Source organism: Apostichopus japonicus, chromosome 19 (genome assembly GCF_037975245.1).
Source record: "Apostichopus japonicus isolate 1M-3 chromosome 19, ASM3797524v1, whole genome shotgun sequence".
Lineage (NCBI taxonomy): Eukaryota > Metazoa > Echinodermata > Holothuroidea > Aspidochirotida > Stichopodidae > Apostichopus > Apostichopus japonicus.
Window position 1 is genome coordinate 27,506,645 of NC_092579.1, and position 19,744 is coordinate 27,526,388.

The 19,744-nt window shown below is 37.2% G+C and overlaps 1 protein-coding gene and 1 long non-coding RNA gene across 2 annotated transcripts in view; one reads left to right on the forward strand and one right to left on the reverse strand.

Moving 5' to 3' along the window:
- LOC139960494 (meiosis inhibitor protein 1-like) overlaps positions 1 to 19,744 on the reverse strand; it is a 67,236-nt gene that overhangs the window by 46,189 nt on the left and 1,303 nt on the right. The window contains exons 2-3 of the mRNA XM_071958891.1: positions 619 to 894; positions 46 to 93 (exon numbers count right to left, since the gene is read on the reverse strand). Coding sequence (XP_071814992.1) covers positions 46 to 93; positions 619 to 886 — 316 coding nt within the window. The 5' untranslated portion in view covers positions 887 to 894. The remainder of the gene's footprint in view (positions 1 to 45; positions 94 to 618; positions 895 to 19,744) is intronic.
- On the forward strand, positions 2,020 to 19,442 carry LOC139960498 (uncharacterized). Its single transcript, XR_011790545.1, has 10 exons — positions 2,020 to 2,617; positions 3,445 to 3,614; positions 4,280 to 4,437; positions 5,759 to 8,904; positions 9,691 to 9,860; positions 10,514 to 10,671; positions 11,995 to 15,140; positions 15,927 to 16,096; positions 16,750 to 16,907; positions 18,231 to 19,442. It is a non-coding gene; the product is annotated as an uncharacterized lncRNA (long non-coding RNA).

A 19,744-nucleotide genomic window follows, 5' to 3' on the forward strand; every position in this document is an offset into this window, starting at 1 on the left:
CAGGGTATTAGCAACATTTTCAGTCACTTTCATATTTTAAATTACCTTCAATTGAAATTTGACACAGATGTTCATTGTTCTGCTGCACTATCTCTACATATATATAAAGAAAGAAAAACAAATGTAATGAATTGAACAAAATCTAGTTTTAAATTACAATGAGATATAGTTTGCCAATTTCTCTGGTGTATCAATTGGTAGAGTCGTGAAGACTTACCCCCCCCCCACCCCTTCAACATCATTATTATCATAATAATGTATTGAAAAGGTCAATAGTAGTGGCCCCAAATATGCTAAATAGTCAAAATATGGTCACACATGTTCAAACTTCTCAATGGTCGAAATAAATTGGTCAAATTGGAAGCTCCTGAAGGTATTTTTCAAAAAACTCTAGGAAGGTGTACTTTGAGCAATTCTACTGATGATAAAAAGCATAAAACAGAAGTGGAATTATTCAAACCATCTTTCAAAACATGTTTTTTAAACATCAGTTTTCACTCCATGCTTGTATTTGATCAAGGTTACAAAGGAGGTGTTAGTGTATGTGTGTAAAGGGGAGAGGGGGGAGGGGGGAGGGGGGGGGGTTACAATGTCTAATTTTTTTATTAGTTTACTCACCAAACAAAATATCAACTAAGTGCCAAGTGAATGTCTCATGATTAGTGAAAATTTCTGTCACGACTTCTGAGGAATCTTTGAGGATGGACGACAGCTCATTGAGAATAAATTTTTGCTTCATGACTGGTACGGAGGCTGTATCTTCCAGTAGGTCACAAACACACAATAAACAGAAGAGCCGATGGTTACTAGCATGAGTAACCATCCACTCAAGGCTATGTGTCACATGACCTGCAGATAATAGTGAAAGGTTGCTCAATCCCTCCATTGGATATGCTGGAGAAAAAATGTGCAATTATTGAAGGGCTTTATATTTCTTTCGGCCTCTCATTGTTGTCTTGAATGTGTTAACAATAAAGGTCTTCAATTAAATTGCTTGGGAGGAGGAAGGAATTGACTAACATAGGTTGGCAAACATACTGAAATCTTTCAAAGATATCTTGAACAAAGATTTTAAACCTCCTATCTTTAACAGTCACATCTTGATTTGGCAGCTGTTGTCACTCTTCTTGTTCAAACTTGGCAGTTGAGAGTATACCAAAAATAGTTTCATGTGGCTATAGGAGGGTGACAACATGATCCTTTGAATTATTAATTTCTAATTTTGCTTAATATTATGCTGAAATTTGTAGCTTGGTACACTATGCTGTGTGATACATTAAAACAATCGGTTTGGGCTAGTAGTGGTACCCCATGCATGCTCACCAACTTTTCTCATGAATGTTCTACTTTTAAATTATCAAAAGGAAATCACAAAGGTACACATAAAATTTTAGAGTTGTTTATCCAGCACACTTGACTGAATATGTGGAAAGGAAAATTGTTACACAAATCTACACATGCAATCCAGTATAACTGAGTTATGTGCGATACTGACAGAAGGTGCAAGTATGTTAACTTAAAAATGAAGCCATGACAACATAGGCCTACTTTTCTGTGCTAAATTACCTGAATACTGGTTACACTAACTGTTGGTCTTGACCTTAGATGCCTAGCTTGCTGCTTAAGTAATTTGTTCCTATAAGCTACCTTGCCTACCGTTACTTCAGTACTAACTTTAGGCAATTGTAGCATGTTTTTGTGATTGTGAAGCTAGTGACTATGGTACTTGGTACTACTACTAGCCTAGTCCTACTTACTCCAACTTAGTCTAGGTTAGGCCTTACTTTTGTCCTCCATTACTCTTTCATGGAGGCTAAAAAATATACCAAAAGAAATGTTTTTACAGTGTATTAAAAAAGGCTTACAAAGAAAGATGTCTGCATCGAATTAGCACAAGCGTTCGCTCTCTTCCAAATTTATTGCATTTGCATGAACTTGCGGTCACATAATCGCTCTCAATGTCCGACGTGCGCGTAGAGCATTATAAGCATATCCGATCCTTCACGGTCCGATTGGCGCCGGTGTAGCAGTACAAACTGTCGCAAATATTCCATATTCAGTATAAACTGTCCCAGTCCCACTGGGACAGTTTATACTGAATTTACCAGTACATTTAGTCTCCCGGACCTTTTGTACAAGGCCAGTTGGTACAGACTGTCTCCCAGGACAGTTTATGCTATGATGAAACGAGGGGGGACATTATTTGTTGGTCGCATATTTGGTTGTAAATTGTGTCCCCCTGAACACTACGTCCGCATTAGCATGTACGTTCGAGTAGCAAAAATTTAATTAGTAATGGACTCTGGCAGTATCCGTATTATTAGCAAACTGTCGTATTTCGGCTTCCGTATATTTAGCAGTAAACTCGTGCGACAACTAAAAATGGAAAAGCTAACAGAAAACGTGAGACAAATTGCAGATATTCTAAGAGATGAGAGCTATCCAAGTGGGTTTACAAGAATAAAACAGAGAAGGATCTTACGGAGACAAAGTCAGTCTTTCAGACTGGCTGAAAATGGAACTCTTGCATACCGAAAATAAAGGAAAGTTTTGCTATCTAGGGCTTCTCAACTCGCCCAAATCGAGGCAGCTCATACTGACTAGTGACATCTATAAGGTAATGTTTGTAACTTACAGTATAGGATACACAATATGGTATTGGTTGTTAAATGGCGAACGGCCATTCCACAGTTAAACTATAACCAGGCCTCTAGGACTGATTGGTGCACAAATCATGATATTCTTCTACCACGTTTGGTTATAGTTGTAAAAACTCATTCGCAAAAGTCAAGCAATTGCTTATGCAACATTATAATCAGTTGTATGCTTGAGCAAAGTTGTAAGTGCATGAACAAAGTTGTTAGGGCCTATTTCTTTTCGTTTTGTTTACCCAATTGTCTTAACAAATTTTTGTGAAAATTATTATAAATTTCTACCCTTTATCGCCCTGCCTATCATAAAAGATAACAACAGATCACTAACGCTTACAGAGCTAGTCTGGTTTGCATGCATGGGACACTATAAAATGCTATTATTGGACTATAGCATATAGCCTAGCCTACTTCTAGAGGAAAGTGGCACTAATACTGTACATAACAAATTCACGTTCATTAATTTTGGTTGGTAAGAACAGATATTGAAGGCCTGATAGTACTTTTTTAGGTGTGGCATATTCTCTACATGCCAAACTTCACTGCAGAAGAAAACTCCTTAAATATCTATAGACCCAAATAGTGGCCATGCAATATGTACAATAATGGGAATATTCCATTTCAAACACCAATATAGAGTTGTAATTCAATTTTAAGGCACTTCAGCTAGAACTACCAATCCTGCAGCCCATATATTAGTGTGTGTTTGTTTGTTGTTGTTTTTTTTGGGGGGGGGGGGTGGGCAAAAAAACATGATATCTCCTTGATCATGAATTTTCTTATCTCTTTGAAGGTGTTCATCTTTGCATAGATAAACCAGACAACAGACTATGTCTAGATTCTATTGGAAAACTATCAACGTTGATGTAACAAGTTATGTTCAACAGGATGTCAAAGCGTCATTGTCCTGTAGACCTACGAACAAGTCTCCATAGCATTCCTGTAACTGGATTATGGAAACAGGTAAATTCTCAATCTGTTTTAATTGCACAAGATGTCCACAGTATGCAGTGAAGGTTTAGTATAGTTAATGTCACTCTTTCTGGACAAATTCAACATTTACAAGTTTAAAGGTAGTCTGTATTGGCCCTAAATTTTGGCCACTTTAATTGCTAAAAGTTTTCAAAAAGTACTTTCCAAGGGGTAATAACCCTTTAAATTGTGCTCAGACATTCTAAATGATGACACGAGATATTGAATGTCCCAGTGAGGTAAATTTCCTCCAGGGAAATAAACATACTTATAGAATTTTATCCATAGTGAAAATTTGGCATATTTAAGGCCTATACAGCATACCTTTAAGCCACACTCTGGCCTAACTGCAGAGCAACCATCAATATAGGAATATAATTGTAAGTTGCAAAAGTGGCGTATCATTTTTCTGGTTAAGTGGTTGAAGAGATTGTAAATATATGGTACAGTATGGTGTAAGTTACATTTTCATGTTTGCAAGGTAAAAATAATTGGCCTAAATCCACCAACACCCTGTTTCGATCAGATATCCCACTGTTTTTATCTAGATCTCTGTACAGAATGAAGCAATGGAATAGAACAACAGTCAAGGCAAAGCATGCAACTTGTAATTGTTTTTGAAATTAGCACCTAAATGCTGTCTTCTTTCTTAACAGGTTGGTGTAGATCTTATTGGTCCTCTACCAGTGACAGCTGCCAAGCGACTGTACATCATAACACTGTCTGACTTCTATTCAAAGTGGCCTGAGACTAAGGCAGTGCCTGAAAAGACTGCAGCATCAACTTCTTATTGCATTACTGATGTGATGATGAGGTAAGCATGTCTTAAAAAGTGAATAATTTTCTGTAGTTAGTTCCATTATGAATGGCATCATATCTGTTATTTGTACCATGCAAATAACTTGTAGTGCATGGCAGAATGCTGTGTTTGAGTATAAATTATTTCCAAATAGGTATTAAGCATACAGAAAGATCACGAAGGTAGGTGAGAACAGAGAAAGTGTACTGTAAATCTTTGCAGGTTAAGTCCCCATTAACAAGTTTATATGTACATAGTTTTTGTTCCTATATTTACTTGCAAAGTTTCCACCTCTGGTTCTTAAGTAGCATATAGCCTGACAATTGTCGTCATTTGATTTACATCCCCAAAAAGTGATTTTGGCTGGACATGTTTCACTGCAGCAGACACAGTTTATTTGTTCAAACAAATGATGAGTAAATAATTAAGACCACATTCCACAGCTAGACACCACCTATTGTGTGTTGTTTTTCAAAAAGGTGTTGGACAGTTTGATATTGTAACCACAGGGAACTTTTCTGTTTAGAAAGTGTGAACTTATTACCACTTGGCTGTTTTGACAGGAATTTCGACAAGATAAGAGAGATAATGTATCAACTGAGTTTTGGTACCATTTTTCTGTTAGGTCCGTTGTGGAAAATTGCTAAATGTGTTTGTGTGTGGTGGGGGATATTTCCTGAAACCTGGGAGAGGGACCCCTTTTTCTTTGGCAAAATAAGGCAATGTTTAGGTCTCTTGATGCAAAATGATGTATAATAGTACATTTTACTATAATAATGGTAAGCTAGCATTATTTGTTTTTGCATTTGGGTCATACAGAGGGTGTTTTGAACCCCCCATGGATCCTGATTCAGGACAATTAATGTTTGATCGGCATTAAACAGTCATACCAGGCACACATACATCAATAGAGCACCAAAAGGCATCAAATTTCTGTTGTATCCTAGCTTACTCTAATTTGATAAATTTCTGATATTAAATTTAATTAATATGCCCCAAAGTTGTATTGGCTCATGTGGTTAAAACTTTTCAGGTTTGGTAGTGAACTGTACAATATAGCGCCAAAATTATGACATGCAATCTCCAATTAATAAAATGGAGCCAGTAATCCCATAAACATGTAGGTGTCACAATAAAAGATCATCAAATTAACTCAATGCCTAAGCATAGTTCAGTTGTACACTATACAGTCTACACTTAACCAATATGGTGAATGTTAATTATCTTTGTAGTGGAGCTTACACATAACTTTTCAAGATGATAATTTATTTTATATATGACTTACAGTGTGGTATTCACTACTCATAATATTGCTTTCAACTTTTATTTTGCACAGATTTGGTTGTACTGATATCTCATCCCTGACCACCAATGGAGGGAGTATGTATGAGGTTAACAGAAGACATGTCTAGACGATTTTCTTAGCAGTTAACTTGTTACCGACAATAATCTTGTCTTTCACTCTAACATATCATGAGAGAAAATTGCGTCGGCTGCTATACGTTTAAGCAAAGACAGGCCATTGACTTTTCACTGCCAGTCGTAGTCGAAGGGATGTGACGCTCGAAATTCTTTATCACCTCATTACTTCATTAAATAACAAATACAGTAAGAAGGCGTGTTTCTTGGTTCTGGAAGTTGTGTTCAAGATAAGTTCTCATAGTAAAACATATAACCGACCATATTCTTCTTCCTGTTGTAACTTTTGCTGTTATGGATTTCTGTGTAAGTCTTAACGAAAAACCCATTGGATATATGAGATTCAGCTGTTTTATTTGTAATTAACAATCAAGATTAAATTTTTGACGGTATCAAGTTGCACATTAAAGCATTATATAGGTAATCCTACTGTTTGTGGAAAGCAGTTAAAGGGGGGGGAATTCTAATAGGGAAACTTCTGCATGGTTTTATTGAGGTCTTTACCAAACTCTAAAGAGGATGTTCTTCATGTGGATTATGAGAGTTTCAAGTACATATTGTTTGAAGAAGAGTGACAGTAGTATATCATTCTAATCAAGCAATACCTCCCTGCTTGAAGGATGCTCTAGAAAGCATGGATTATCTTTAGTTGCATCAGAGCTACAAAGGGAGAGTCATCATTCCAGTTAAATTTCCCCATGCAGGGGGTAGGAAGTGAGGGTGGGCACACAACATCAGAGGGACATTTTCTCATTCCACAACCACCACTCGATATGCTATAAACCGATACACACCGGCCATATCACTTAAATATGATGTATGATGTGTTAGTATGTTATCAATACTATTTATTGAGATTGTTAATTGTTAAACGTGCTATAAAAAGATATGGGATGCCATTTAAAAATAGCATGTACAGACAGTGCCCCCCCCCCAGGCTCCTACCTCCCAGATCCCATGTATAATCATTTTTCACTCTTTGCCCAGTCTGATATAGATTCAGTATATTGTGTTTGTGCATGACTATCATCCAATTTCATGTTTTGATTTTTACTATATTAACTTTCTTTTAACAAACTTTTCTCTACAAGAATGACATATTTAAAGTGTGAGAAACATGATGAGACAAAAAATCTAGCATATTGCATCCTGCTCTGTCCTATTTGCTTTATTCTTTCCCTTGTTTGGCTTTGTTTTGTTTCCTGTATGTTTGCAGCTCTTTTGAAGAGGGTATCGTTCTAATATATCTTTTCTAATTTGAACCACTTTTGTCCAATAAGAAACATTCATAATAAGAAACAACAAACCTTTATCACTGGAATTGCCTGGAATGCCATTTGTCTATACAAATGAAAATTTGCTTCACGCATGGCCATCACAACGGGGCAGGGGGTGGGGGAATGGCCCTCCACCTTGTTGAAAGGGAGAAAACCTTGACGATTGAGTGACAAAAATAAGGAAGGGTAAAAAAGTAAACAATAAAGTAGTAATGAAAGTCAATAAATAGGTGTCAAGCCCATACGGAGAGGGTTGGGGCAGTGTTGACATGTTCAAGGTCAGAGAAGTATCTAGTCCAGCTACTTCATGGTTGTTATTAGCAAACAAAAATATTTTGGAACTCATCACAGATAGGTCACAGACTTAAGAAGACCCCTCCCCAGGACACAAATTCGATAACTTACCATCCCAACTCCCCCCCCCCCCCTTATCCGTAACTTAAAAACACCCTCGGTTCCCGTCCTATAATGAGCTTTACGCACGGATGAAATTTCATATTGCCATGGCAACTCTCGTAGACCCATGAAGTACAGTTACCATACTTGCCAAAACTTACCCACTGTGTGTTAGGGAAATACGGCAACAATGAAGTTTGGACTCCTAAAGTTCGTAATATTTTACCTCTGCAATTATCATTTTTTGTTGTAGCTGTTGCATTCCCTATCCCGTACCCGCCCTCCGTTGGGAGGGGGGGAGTTAGGTTTATACTATCCCTCCCTCTGTAAAGATGACTATGAACGCAATGTAGTTGCCGAATACAACATGCAACATATACGGAGGATGAAATAGCAGCAATCACAACAAAAACATGATTAACATCTTCTACAGATGGAAGACTTGTTTCTTTTTCTTCTTTTTTTCCCCTTCTATTTTTTGTTTTGCAACAACGCACAACGTCTCATTTATATCCTGTAACATTTAACTCTGATGTATGCATCTGCTCTAATTATTGATATAATGAACTCAATTGCCATTTGAATGTCGAAATGCTTAAATTTTATGCGGGACAAAAGATGCTATGAAGTATTTGCGGACATTCTGTACCAGGACATTTCGTCCGGTGGGACTATATTTGCTGTGAGGGTGGGACACAATTTTCAGCAGATAATGTCCGACCGGACTAAATATGCTGGTACAAAGTGTCCGCGGAGACACTTTGTACAGGGGGACACTCTGTACTGTCACACCGGTGTAGCAGTACAAACTGTCGCAAATATTCCATATTCAGTATAAACTGTCCCAGTCCCACTGGGACAGTTTATACTGAATTTACCAGTACATTTAGTCTCCCGGACCTTTTGTACAAGGCCAGTTGGTACAGACTGTCTCCCAGGACAGTTTATGCTATGATGAAACGAGGGGGGACATTATTTGTTGGTCGCATATTTGGTTGTAAATTGTGTCCCCCTGAACACTACGTCCGCATTAGCATGTACGTTCGAGTAGCAAAAATTTAATTAGTAATGGACTCTGGCAGTATCCGTATTATTAGCAAACTGTCGTATTTCGGCTTCCGTATATTTAGCAGTAAAGTCGTGCGACAACTAAAAATGGAAAAGCTAACAGAAAACGTGAGACAAATTGCAGATATTCTAAGAGATGAGAGCTATCCAAGTGGGTTTACAAGAATAAAACAGAGAAGGATCTTACGGAGACAAAGTCAGTCTTTCAGACTGGCTGAAAATGGAACTCTTGCATACCGAAAATAAAGGAAAGTTTTGCTATCTAGGGCTTCTCAACTCGCCCAAATCGAGGCAGCTCTTACTGACTAGTGACATCTATAAGGTAATGTCTGTAACTTACAGTATAGGATACACAATATGGTATTGGTTGTTAAATGGCGAACGGCCATTCCACAGTTAAACTATAACCAGGCCTCTAGGACTGATTGGTTCACAAATCATGATATTCTTTTACCACGTTTGGTTAGTTGTAAAAACTCATTCGCAAAAGTCAAGCAATTGCTTATGCAACATTATAATCAGTTGTATGCTTGAGCAAAGTTGTTAGGGCCTATTTCTTTTCGTTTTGTTTACCCAATTGTCTTTTGTGAAAATTATTATAAATTTCTACCTTTTATCGCCCTGCCTATCATAAAAGATAACAACAGATCACTAATGCTTACAGAGCTAGTCTGGTTTGCATGCATGGGACACTATAAAATGCTATTATTGGACTATAGCATATAGCCTAGCCTACTTCTAGAGGAAAGTGGCACTAATACTGTACATAACAAATTCACGTTCATTAATTTTGGTTGGTAAGAACAGATATTGAAGGCCTGATAGTACTTTTTTAGGTTTGGCATATTCTCTACATATGCCAAACCTCACTGCAGAAGAAAACTATATCTATAGACCCAAATAGTGGCCATGCAATATGTACAATAATGGGAATATTCCATTTCAAACACCGATATAGAGTTGTAATTCAATTTTAAGGCACTTCAGCTAGAACTACCAATCCTGCAGCCCATATATTTGTGTGTGTTTGTTTGTTTGTTTTTTGGGGGGGGGGTGGGCAAAAAAACATGATATCTCCTTGATCATGAATTTTCTTATCTCTTTGAAGGTGTTCATCTTTGCATAGATAAACCAGACAACAGACTATGTCTAGATTCAATTGGAAAACTATCAACGTTGATGTAACAAGTTATGTTCAACAGGATGTCAAAGCGTCATTGTCCTGTAGACCTACGAACAAGTCTCCATAGCATTCCTGTAACTGGATTATGGAAACAGGTAAATTCTCAATCTGTTTTAATTGCACAAGATGTCCGCAGTATGCAGTGAAGGTTTAGTATAGTTAATGTCACTCTTTCTGGACAAATTCAACATTTAAAAGTTTAAAGGTAGTCTGTATTGGCCCTAAATTTTGGCCACTTTAATTGCTAAAAGTTTTCAAAAAGTACTTTCCAAGGGGTAATAACCCTTTAAATTGTGCTCAGACATTCTAAATGATGACACGAGATATTGAATGTCCCAGTGAGGTAAATTTCCTCCAGGGAAATAAACATACTAAAAGAATTTTGTCCATAGTGAAAATTTGGCATATTTAAGGCCTATACAGCACACTCTGGCCTAACTGCAGAGCAACCATCAATACAGGAATATAATTGTAAGTTGCAAAAAGTGGCGTATCATTTTTCTGGTTTAGTGGTTGAAGAGATTGTAAATATATGGTACAGTATGGTGTAAGTTACATTTTCATGTTTGCAAGGTAAAAATAATTGGCCTAAATCCACCAACACCCTGTTTCGATCAGATATCCCACTGTTTTTATCTAGATCTGTGTACAGAATGAAGCAATGGAATAGAACAACAGTCAAGGCAAAGCCTGCAACTGGTATTTGTTTTTGAAATTAGCACCTAAATGCTGTCTTCTTTCTTAACAGGTTGGTGTAGATCTTATTGGTCCTCTACCAGTGACAGCTGCCAAGCGACTGTACATCATAACACTGTCTGACTTCTATTCAAAGTGGCCTGAGACTAAGGCAGTGCCTGAAAAGACTGCAGCATCAACTTCTTATTGCATTACTGATGTGATGATGAGGTTAGCATGTCTTAAAAAGTGAATAATTTTCTGTAGTTAGTTCCAATATGAATGGCATCATATCTGTTATTTGTACCATGCAAATAACTTGTAGTGCATGGCAGAATGCTGTGTTTGAGTATAAATTATTTCCAAATAGGTATTAAGCATACAGAAAGATCACGAAGGTAGGTGAGAACAGAGAAAGTGTACTGTAAATCTTTGCAGGTTAAGTCCCCATTAACAAGTTTATATGTACATAGTTTTTGTTCCTATATTTACTTGCAAAGTTTCCACCTTTGGTTCTTAAGTAGCATATAGCCTGACAATTGTCGTCATTTGATTTACATCCCAAAAAAGTGATTTTGGCTGGACATGTTTCACTGCAGCAGACACAGTTTATTTGTTCAAACAAATGATGAGTAAATAATTAAGACCACATTCCACAGCTAGACACCACCTATTGTGTGTTGTTTTTCAGAAAGGTGTTGGACAGTTTGATATTGTAACCACAGGGAACTTTTCTGTTTAGAAAGTGTGAACTTATTACCAATTGGCTGTTTTGACAGGAATTTCGACAAGATAAGAGAGATAATGTATCAACTGAGTTTTGGTACCATTTCTCTGTTAGGTCCGTTGTGGAAAATTGCTAAATGTGTTTGTGTGTGTGGTGGGGGATATTTCCTGAAACCTGGGAGAGGGACCCCTTTTTCTTTGGCATAATAAGGCAATGTTTAGGTCTCTTGATGCAAAATGATGTATAATAGTACATTTTACTATAATAATGGTAAGCTAGCATTATTTGTTTTTGCATTTGGGTCATACAGAGGGTGTTTTGAACCCCCCATGGATCCTGATTCAGGACAATTAATGTTTGATCGGCATTAAACAGTCATACCATGCACACATACATCAATAGAGCACCAAAAGGCATCAAATTTCTGTTGTATCCTAGCTTACTCTAATTTGATAAATTTCTGATATTAAATTTAATTAATATGCCCCAAAGTTGTATTGGCTCATGTGGTTAAAACTTTTCAGGTTTGGTAGTGAACTGTACAATATAGCGCCAAAATTATGACATGCAATCTCCAATTAATAAAATGGAGCCAGTAATCCCATAAACATGTAGGTGTCACAATAAAAGATCATCCAATTAACTCAATGCCTAAGCTTAGTTCAGTTGTACACTATACAGTCTACACTTAACCAACATGGTGAATGTTAATTATCTTTGTAGTGGAGCTTACACATAACTTTTCAAGATGATAATTTATTTTATATATGACTTACAGTGTGGTATTCACTACTCATAATATTGCTTTCAACTTTTATTTTGCACAGATTTGGTTGTACTGATATCTCATCCCTAACCACCAATGGAGGGAGTATGTATGAGGTTAACAGAAGACATGTCTAGACGATTTTCTTAGCAGTTAACTTGTTACCGACAATAATCTTGTCTTTCACTCTAACATATCATGAGAGAAAATTGCGTCGGCTGCTATACGTTTAAGCAAAGACAGGCCATTGACTTTTCACTGCCAGTCGTAGTCGAGGGATGTGACGCTCGAAATTCTTTATCATCTCATTACTTCATTAAATAACAAATAAGAAGGCGTGTTTCTTGGTTCTGGAAGTTGTGTTGAAGATAAGTTCTCATAGTAAAACATATAACCGACCATGTTCTTCTTCCTGTTGTAACTTTTGCTGTTATGGATTTCTGTGTAAGTCTTAACGAAAAACCCATTGGATATATGAGAATCAGCTATTTTATTTGTAATTAACAATCAAGATTAAATTTTTGACGGTATCAAGTTGCACATTAAAGCATTATATAGGTAATCCTACTGTTTGTGGAAAGCAGTTCAAGGGGGGAATTCTAATAGGGAAACTTCTGCATGGTTTTATTGAGGTCTTTACCAAACTCTAAAGAGGATATTCTTCATGTGGATTATGAGAGTTTCAAGTACATATTGTTTGAAGAAGAGTGACAGTAGTATATCATTCTAATCAAGCAATACCTCCCTGCTTGAAGGATGCTCTAGAAAGCAGGGATTATCTTTAGTTGCATCAGAGCTACAAAGGGAGAGTCATCATTCCAGTTAAATTTCCCCATGCAGGGGGTAGGAAGTGAGGGTGGGCACACAACATCAGAGGGACATTTTCTCATTCCACAACCACCACTCGATATGCTATAAACCGATACACACCGGCCATATCACTTAAATATGATGTATGATGTGTTAGTATGTTATCAATACTATTTATTGAGATTGTTAATAGTTAAACGTGCTATAAAAAGATATGGGATGCCATTTAAAAATAGCATGTACAGACAGTGCCCCCCCCCCCAGGCTCCTACCTCCCAGATCCCATGTATAATCATTTTTCACTCTTTGCCCAGTCTGATATAGATTCAGAATATTGTGTTTGTGCATGACTATCATCCAATTTCATGTTTTGATTTTTACTATATTAACTTTCTTTTAACAAACTTTTCTCTACAAGAATGACATATTTAAAGTGTGAGAAACATGATGAGACAAAAAATCTAGCATATTGCATCCTGCTCTGTCCTATTTGCTTTATTCTTTCCCTTGTTTGGCTTTGTTTTGTTTCCTGTATGTTTGCAGCTCTTTTGAAGAGGGTATCGTTCTAATATATCTTTTCTAATTTGAACCACTTTTGTCCAATAAGAAACATTCATAATAAGAAACAACGAACCTTTATCACTGGAATTGCCTGGAATGCCATTTGTCTATACAAATGAAAATTTGCTTCACGCATGGCCATCACAACGGGGCTTAGGGGGCAGGGGGTGGGGGAATGGCCCTCCACCTTGTTGAGAGGGAGAAAACCTTGACGATTGAGTGACAAAAATAAGGAAGGATAAAAAAGTAAACAATAAAGTAGTAATGAAAGTCAATAAATAGGTGTCAAGCCCATACGGAGAGGGTTGGGGCAGTGTTGACATGTTCAAGGTCAGAGAAGTATCTAGTCCAGCTACTTCATGGTTGTTATTAGCAAACAAAAATATTTTGGAACTCATCACAGATAGGTCACAGACTTAAGAAGACCCCTCCCCAGGACACAAATTCGATAACTTACCATCCCAACTCCCCCCCCCCCTTATTCGTAACTTGAAAACACCCTCGGTTCCCGTCCTATAATGAGCTTTACGCACGGATGAAATTTCATATTGCCTAGGCAACTCTCGTAGACCCATGAAGTACAGTTACCATACTTGCCAAAACTTACCCACTGTGTGTTAGGGAAATACGGCAACAATGAAGTTTGGACTCCTAAAGTTCGTAATATTTTACCTCTGCAATTATCATTTTTTGTTGTAGCTGTTGCATTCCCTATCCCGTACCCGCCCTCCGTTGGGAGGGGGGGAGTTAGGTTTATACTATCCCTCCCTCTGTAAAGATGACTATGAACGCAATGTAGTTGCCGAATACAACATGCAACATATACGGAGGATGAAATAGCAGCAATCACAACAAAAACATGATTAACATCTTCTACAGATGGAAGACTTGTTTCTTTTTCTTCTTTTTTTCCCCTTCTATTTTTTGTTTTGCAACAACGCACAACGTCTCATTTATATCCTGTAACATTTAACTCTGATGTATGCATCTGCTCTAATTATTGATATAATGAACTCAATTGCCATTTGAATGTCGAAATGCTTAAATTTTATGCGGGACAAAAGATGCTATGAAGTATTTGCGGACATTCTGTACCAGGACATTTCGTCCGGTGGGACTATATTTGCTGTGAGGGTGGGACACAATTTTCAGCAGATAATGTCCGACCGGACTAAATATGCTGGTACAAAGTGTCCGCGGAGACACTTTGTACAGGGGGACACTCTGTACTGTCACACCGGTGTAGCAGTACAAACTGTCGCAAATATTCCATATTCAGTATAAACTGTCCCAGTCCCACTGGGACAGTTTATACTGAATTTACCAGTACATTTAGTCTCCCGGACCTTTTGTACAAGGCCAGTTGGTACAGACTGTCTCCCAGGACAGTTTATGCTATGATGAAACGAGGGGGGACATTATTTGTTGGTCGCATATTTGGTTGTAAATTGTGTCCCCCTGAACACTACGTCCGCATTAGCATGTACGTTCGAGTAGCAAAAATTTAATTAGTAATGGACTCTGGCAGTATCCGTATTATTAGCAAACTGTCGTATTTCGGCTTCCGTATATTTAGCAGTAAAGTCGTGCGACAACTAAAAATGGAAAAGCTAACAGAAAACGTGAGACAAATTGCAGATATTCTAAGAGATGAGAGCTATCCAAGTGGGTTTACAAGAATAAAACAGAGAAGGATCTTACGGAGACAAAGTCAGTCTTTCAGACTGGCTGAAAATGGAACTCTTGCATACCGAAAATAAAGGAAAGTTTTGCTATCTAGGGCTTCTCAACTCGCCCAAATCGAGGCAGCTCTTACTGACTAGTGACATCTATAAGGTAATGTCTGTAACTTACAGTATAGGATACACAATATGGTATTGGTTGTTAAATGGCGAACGGCCATTCCACAGTTAAACTATAACCAGGCCTCTAGGACTGATTGGTTCACAAATCATGATATTCTTTTACCACGTTTGGTTAGTTGTAAAAACTCATTCGCAAAAGTCAAGCAATTGCTTATGCAACATTATAATCAGTTGTATGCTTGAGCAAAGTTGTTAGGGCCTATTTCTTTTCGTTTTGTTTACCCAATTGTCTTTTGTGAAAATTATTATAAATTTCTACCTTTTATCGCCCTGCCTATCATAAAAGATAACAACAGATCACTAATGCTTACAGAGCTAGTCTGGTTTGCATGCATGGGACACTATAAAATGCTATTATTGGACTATAGCATATAGCCTAGCCTACTTCTAGAGGAAAGTGGCACTAATACTGTACATAACAAATTCACGTTCATTAATTTTGGTTGGTAAGAACAGATATTGAAGGCCTGATAGTACTTTTTTAGGTTTGGCATATTCTCTACATATGCCAAACCTCACTGCAGAAGAAAACTATATCTATAGACCCAAATAGTGGCCATGCAATATGTACAATAATGGGAATATTCCATTTCAAACACCGATATAGAGTTGTAATTCAATTTTAAGGCACTTCAGCTAGAACTACCAATCCTGCAGCCCATATATTTGTGTGTGTTTGTTTGTTTGTTTTTTGGGGGGGGGGTGGGCAAAAAAACATGATATCTCCTTGATCATGAATTTTCTTATCTCTTTGAAGGTGTTCATCTTTGCATAGATAAACCAGACAACAGACTATGTCTAGATTCAATTGGAAAACTATCAACGTTGATGTAACAAGTTATGTTCAACAGGATGTCAAAGCGTCATTGTCCTGTAGACCTACGAACAAGTCTCCATAGCATTCCTGTAACTGGATTATGGAAACAGGTAAATTCTCAATCTGTTTTAATTGCACAAGATGTCCGCAGTATGCAGTGAAGGTTTAGTATAGTTAATGTCACTCTTTCTGGACAAATTCAACATTTAAAAGTTTAAAGGTAGTCTGTATTGGCCCTAAATTTTGGCCACTTTAATTGCTAAAAGTTTTCAAAAAGTACTTTCCAAGGGGTAATAACCCTTTAAATTGTGCTCAGACATTCTAAATGATGACACGAGATATTGAATGTCCCAGTGAGGTAAATTTCCTCCAGGGAAATAAACATACTAAAAGAATTTTGTCCATAGTGAAAATTTGGCATATTTAAGGCCTATACAGCACACTCTGGCCTAACTGCAGAGCAACCATCAATACAGGAATATAATTGTAAGTTGCAAAAAGTGGCGTATCATTTTTCTGGTTTAGTGGTTGAAGAGATTGTAAATATATGGTACAGTATGGTGTAAGTTACATTTTCATGTTTGCAAGGTAAAAATAATTGGCCTAAATCCACCAACACCCTGTTTCGATCAGATATCCCACTGTTTTTATCTAGATCTGTGTACAGAATGAAGCAATGGAATAGAACAACAGTCAAGGCAAAGCCTGCAACTGGTATTTGTTTTTGAAATTAGCACCTAAATGCTGTCTTCTTTCTTAACAGGTTGGTGTAGATCTTATTGGTCCTCTACCAGTGACAGCTGCCAAGCGACTGTACATCATAACACTGTCTGACTTCTATTCAAAGTGGCCTGAGACTAAGGCAGTGCCTGAAAAGACTGCAGCATCAACTTCTTATTGCATTACTGATGTGATGATGAGGTTAGCATGTCTTAAAAAGTGAATAATTTTCTGTAGTTAGTTCCAATATGAATGGCATCATATCTGTTATTTGTACCATGCAAATAACTTGTAGTGCATGGCAGAATGCTGTGTTTGAGTATAAATTATTTCCAAATAGGTATTAAGCATACAGAAAGATCACGAAGGTAGGTGAGAACAGAGAAAGTGTACTGTAAATCTTTGCAGGTTAAGTCCCCATTAACAAGTTTATATGTACATAGTTTTTGTTCCTATATTTACTTGCAAAGTTTCCACCTTTGGTTCTTAAGTAGCATATAGCCTGACAATTGTCGTCATTTGATTTACATCCCAAAAAAGTGATTTTGGCTGGACATGTTTCACTGCAGCAGACACAGTTTATTTGTTCAAACAAATGATGAGTAAATAATTAAGACCACATTCCACAGCTAGACACCACCTATTGTGTGTTGTTTTTCAGAAAGGTGTTGGACAGTTTGATATTGTAACCACAGGGAACTTTTCTGTTTAGAAAGTGTGAACTTATTACCAATTGGCTGTTTTGACAGGAATTTCGACAAGATAAGAGAGATAATGTATCAACTGAGTTTTGGTACCATTTCTCTGTTAGGTCCGTTGTGGAAAATTGCTAAATGTGTTTGTGTGTGTGGTGGGGGATATTTCCTGAAACCTGGGAGAGGGACCCCTTTTTCTTTGGCATAATAAGGCAATGTTTAGGTCTCTTGATGCAAAATGATGTATAATAGTACATTTTACTATAATAATGGTAAGCTAGCATTATTTGTTTTTGCATTTGGGTCATACAGAGGGTGTTTTGAACCCCCCATGGATCCTGATTCAGGACAATTAATGTTTGATCGGCATTAAACAGTCATACCATGCACACATACATCAATAGAGCACCAAAAGGCATCAAATTTCTGTTGTATCCTAGCTTACTCTAATTTGATAAATTTCTGATATTAAATTTAATTAATATGCCCCAAAGTTGTATTGGCTCATGTGGTTAAAACTTTTCAGGTTTGGTAGTGAACTGTACAATATAGCGCCAAAATTATGACATGCAATCTCCAATTAATAAAATGGAGCCAGTAATCCCATAAACATGTAGGTGTCACAATAAAAGATCATCCAATTAACTCAATGCCTAAGCTTAGTTCAGTTGTACACTATACAGTCTACACTTAACCAACATGGTGAATGTTAATTATCTTTGTAGTGGAGCTTACACATAACTTTTCAAGATGATAATTTATTTTATATATGACTTACAGTGTGGTATTCACTACTCATAATATTGCTTTCAACTTTTATTTTGCACAGATTTGGTTGTACTGATATCTCATCCCTAACCACCAATGGAGGGAGTATGTATGAGGTTAACAGAAGACATGTCTAGACGATTTTCTTAGCAGTTAACTTGTTACCGACAATAATCTTGTCTTTCACTCTAACATATCATGAGAGAAAATTGCGTCGGCTGCTATACGTTTAAGCAAAGACAGGCCATTGACTTTTCACTGCCAGTCGTAGTCGAGGGATGTGACGCTCGAAATTCTTTATCATCTCATTACTTCATTAAATAACAAATAAGAAGGCGTGTTTCTTGGTTCTGGAAGTTGTGTTGAAGATAAGTTCTCATAGTAAAACATATAACCGACCATGTTCTTCTTCCTGTTGTAACTTTTGCTGTTATGGATTTCTGTGTAAGTCTTAACGAAAAACCCATTGGATATATGAGAATCAGCTATTTTATTTGTAATTAACAATCAAGATTAAATTTTTGACGGTATCAAGTTGCACATTAAAGCATTATATAGGTAATCCTACTGTTTGTGGAAAGCAGTTCAAGGGGGGAATTCTAATAGGGAAACTTCTGCATGGTTTTATTGAGGTCTTTACCAAACTCTAAAGAGGATATTCTTCATGTGGATTATGAGAGTTTCAAGTACATATTGTTTGAAGAAGAGTGACAGTAGTATATCATTCTAATCAAGCAATACCTCCCTGCTTGAAGGATGCTCTAGAAAGCAGGGATTATCTTTAGTTGCATCAGAGCTACAAAGGGAGAGTCATCATTCCAGTTAAATTTCCCCATGCAGGGGGTAGGAAGTGAGGGTGGGCACACAACATCAGAGGGACATTTTCTCATTCCACAACCACCACTCGATATGCTATAAACCGATACACACCGGCCATATCACTTAAATATGATGTATGATGTGTTAGTATGTTATCAATACTATTTATTGAGATTGTTAATAGTTAAACGTGCTATAAAAAGATATGGGATGCCATTTAAAAATAGCATGTACAGACAGTGCCCCCCCCCCCCAGGCTCCTACCTCCCAGATCCCATGTATAATCATTTTTCACTCTTTGCCCAGTCTGATATAGATTCAGAATATTGTGTTTGTGCATGACTATCATCCAATTTCATGTTTTGATTTTTACTATATTAACTTTCTTTTAACAAACTTTTCTCTACAAGAATGACATATTTAAAGTGTGAGAAACATGATGAGACAAAAAATCTAGCATATTGCATCCTGCTCTGTCCTATTTGCTTTATTCTTTCCCTTGTTTGGCTTTGTTTTGTTTCCTGTATGTTTGCAGCTCTTTTGAAGAGGGTATCGTTCTAATATATCTTTTCTAATTTGAACCACTTTTGTCCAATAAGAAACATTCATAATAAGAAACAACGAACCTTTATCACTGGAATTGCCTGGAATGCCATTTGTCTATACAAATGAAAATTTGCTTCACGCATGGCCATCACAACGGGGCTTAGGGGGCAGGGGGTGGGGGAATGGCCCTCCACCTTGTTGAGAGGGAGA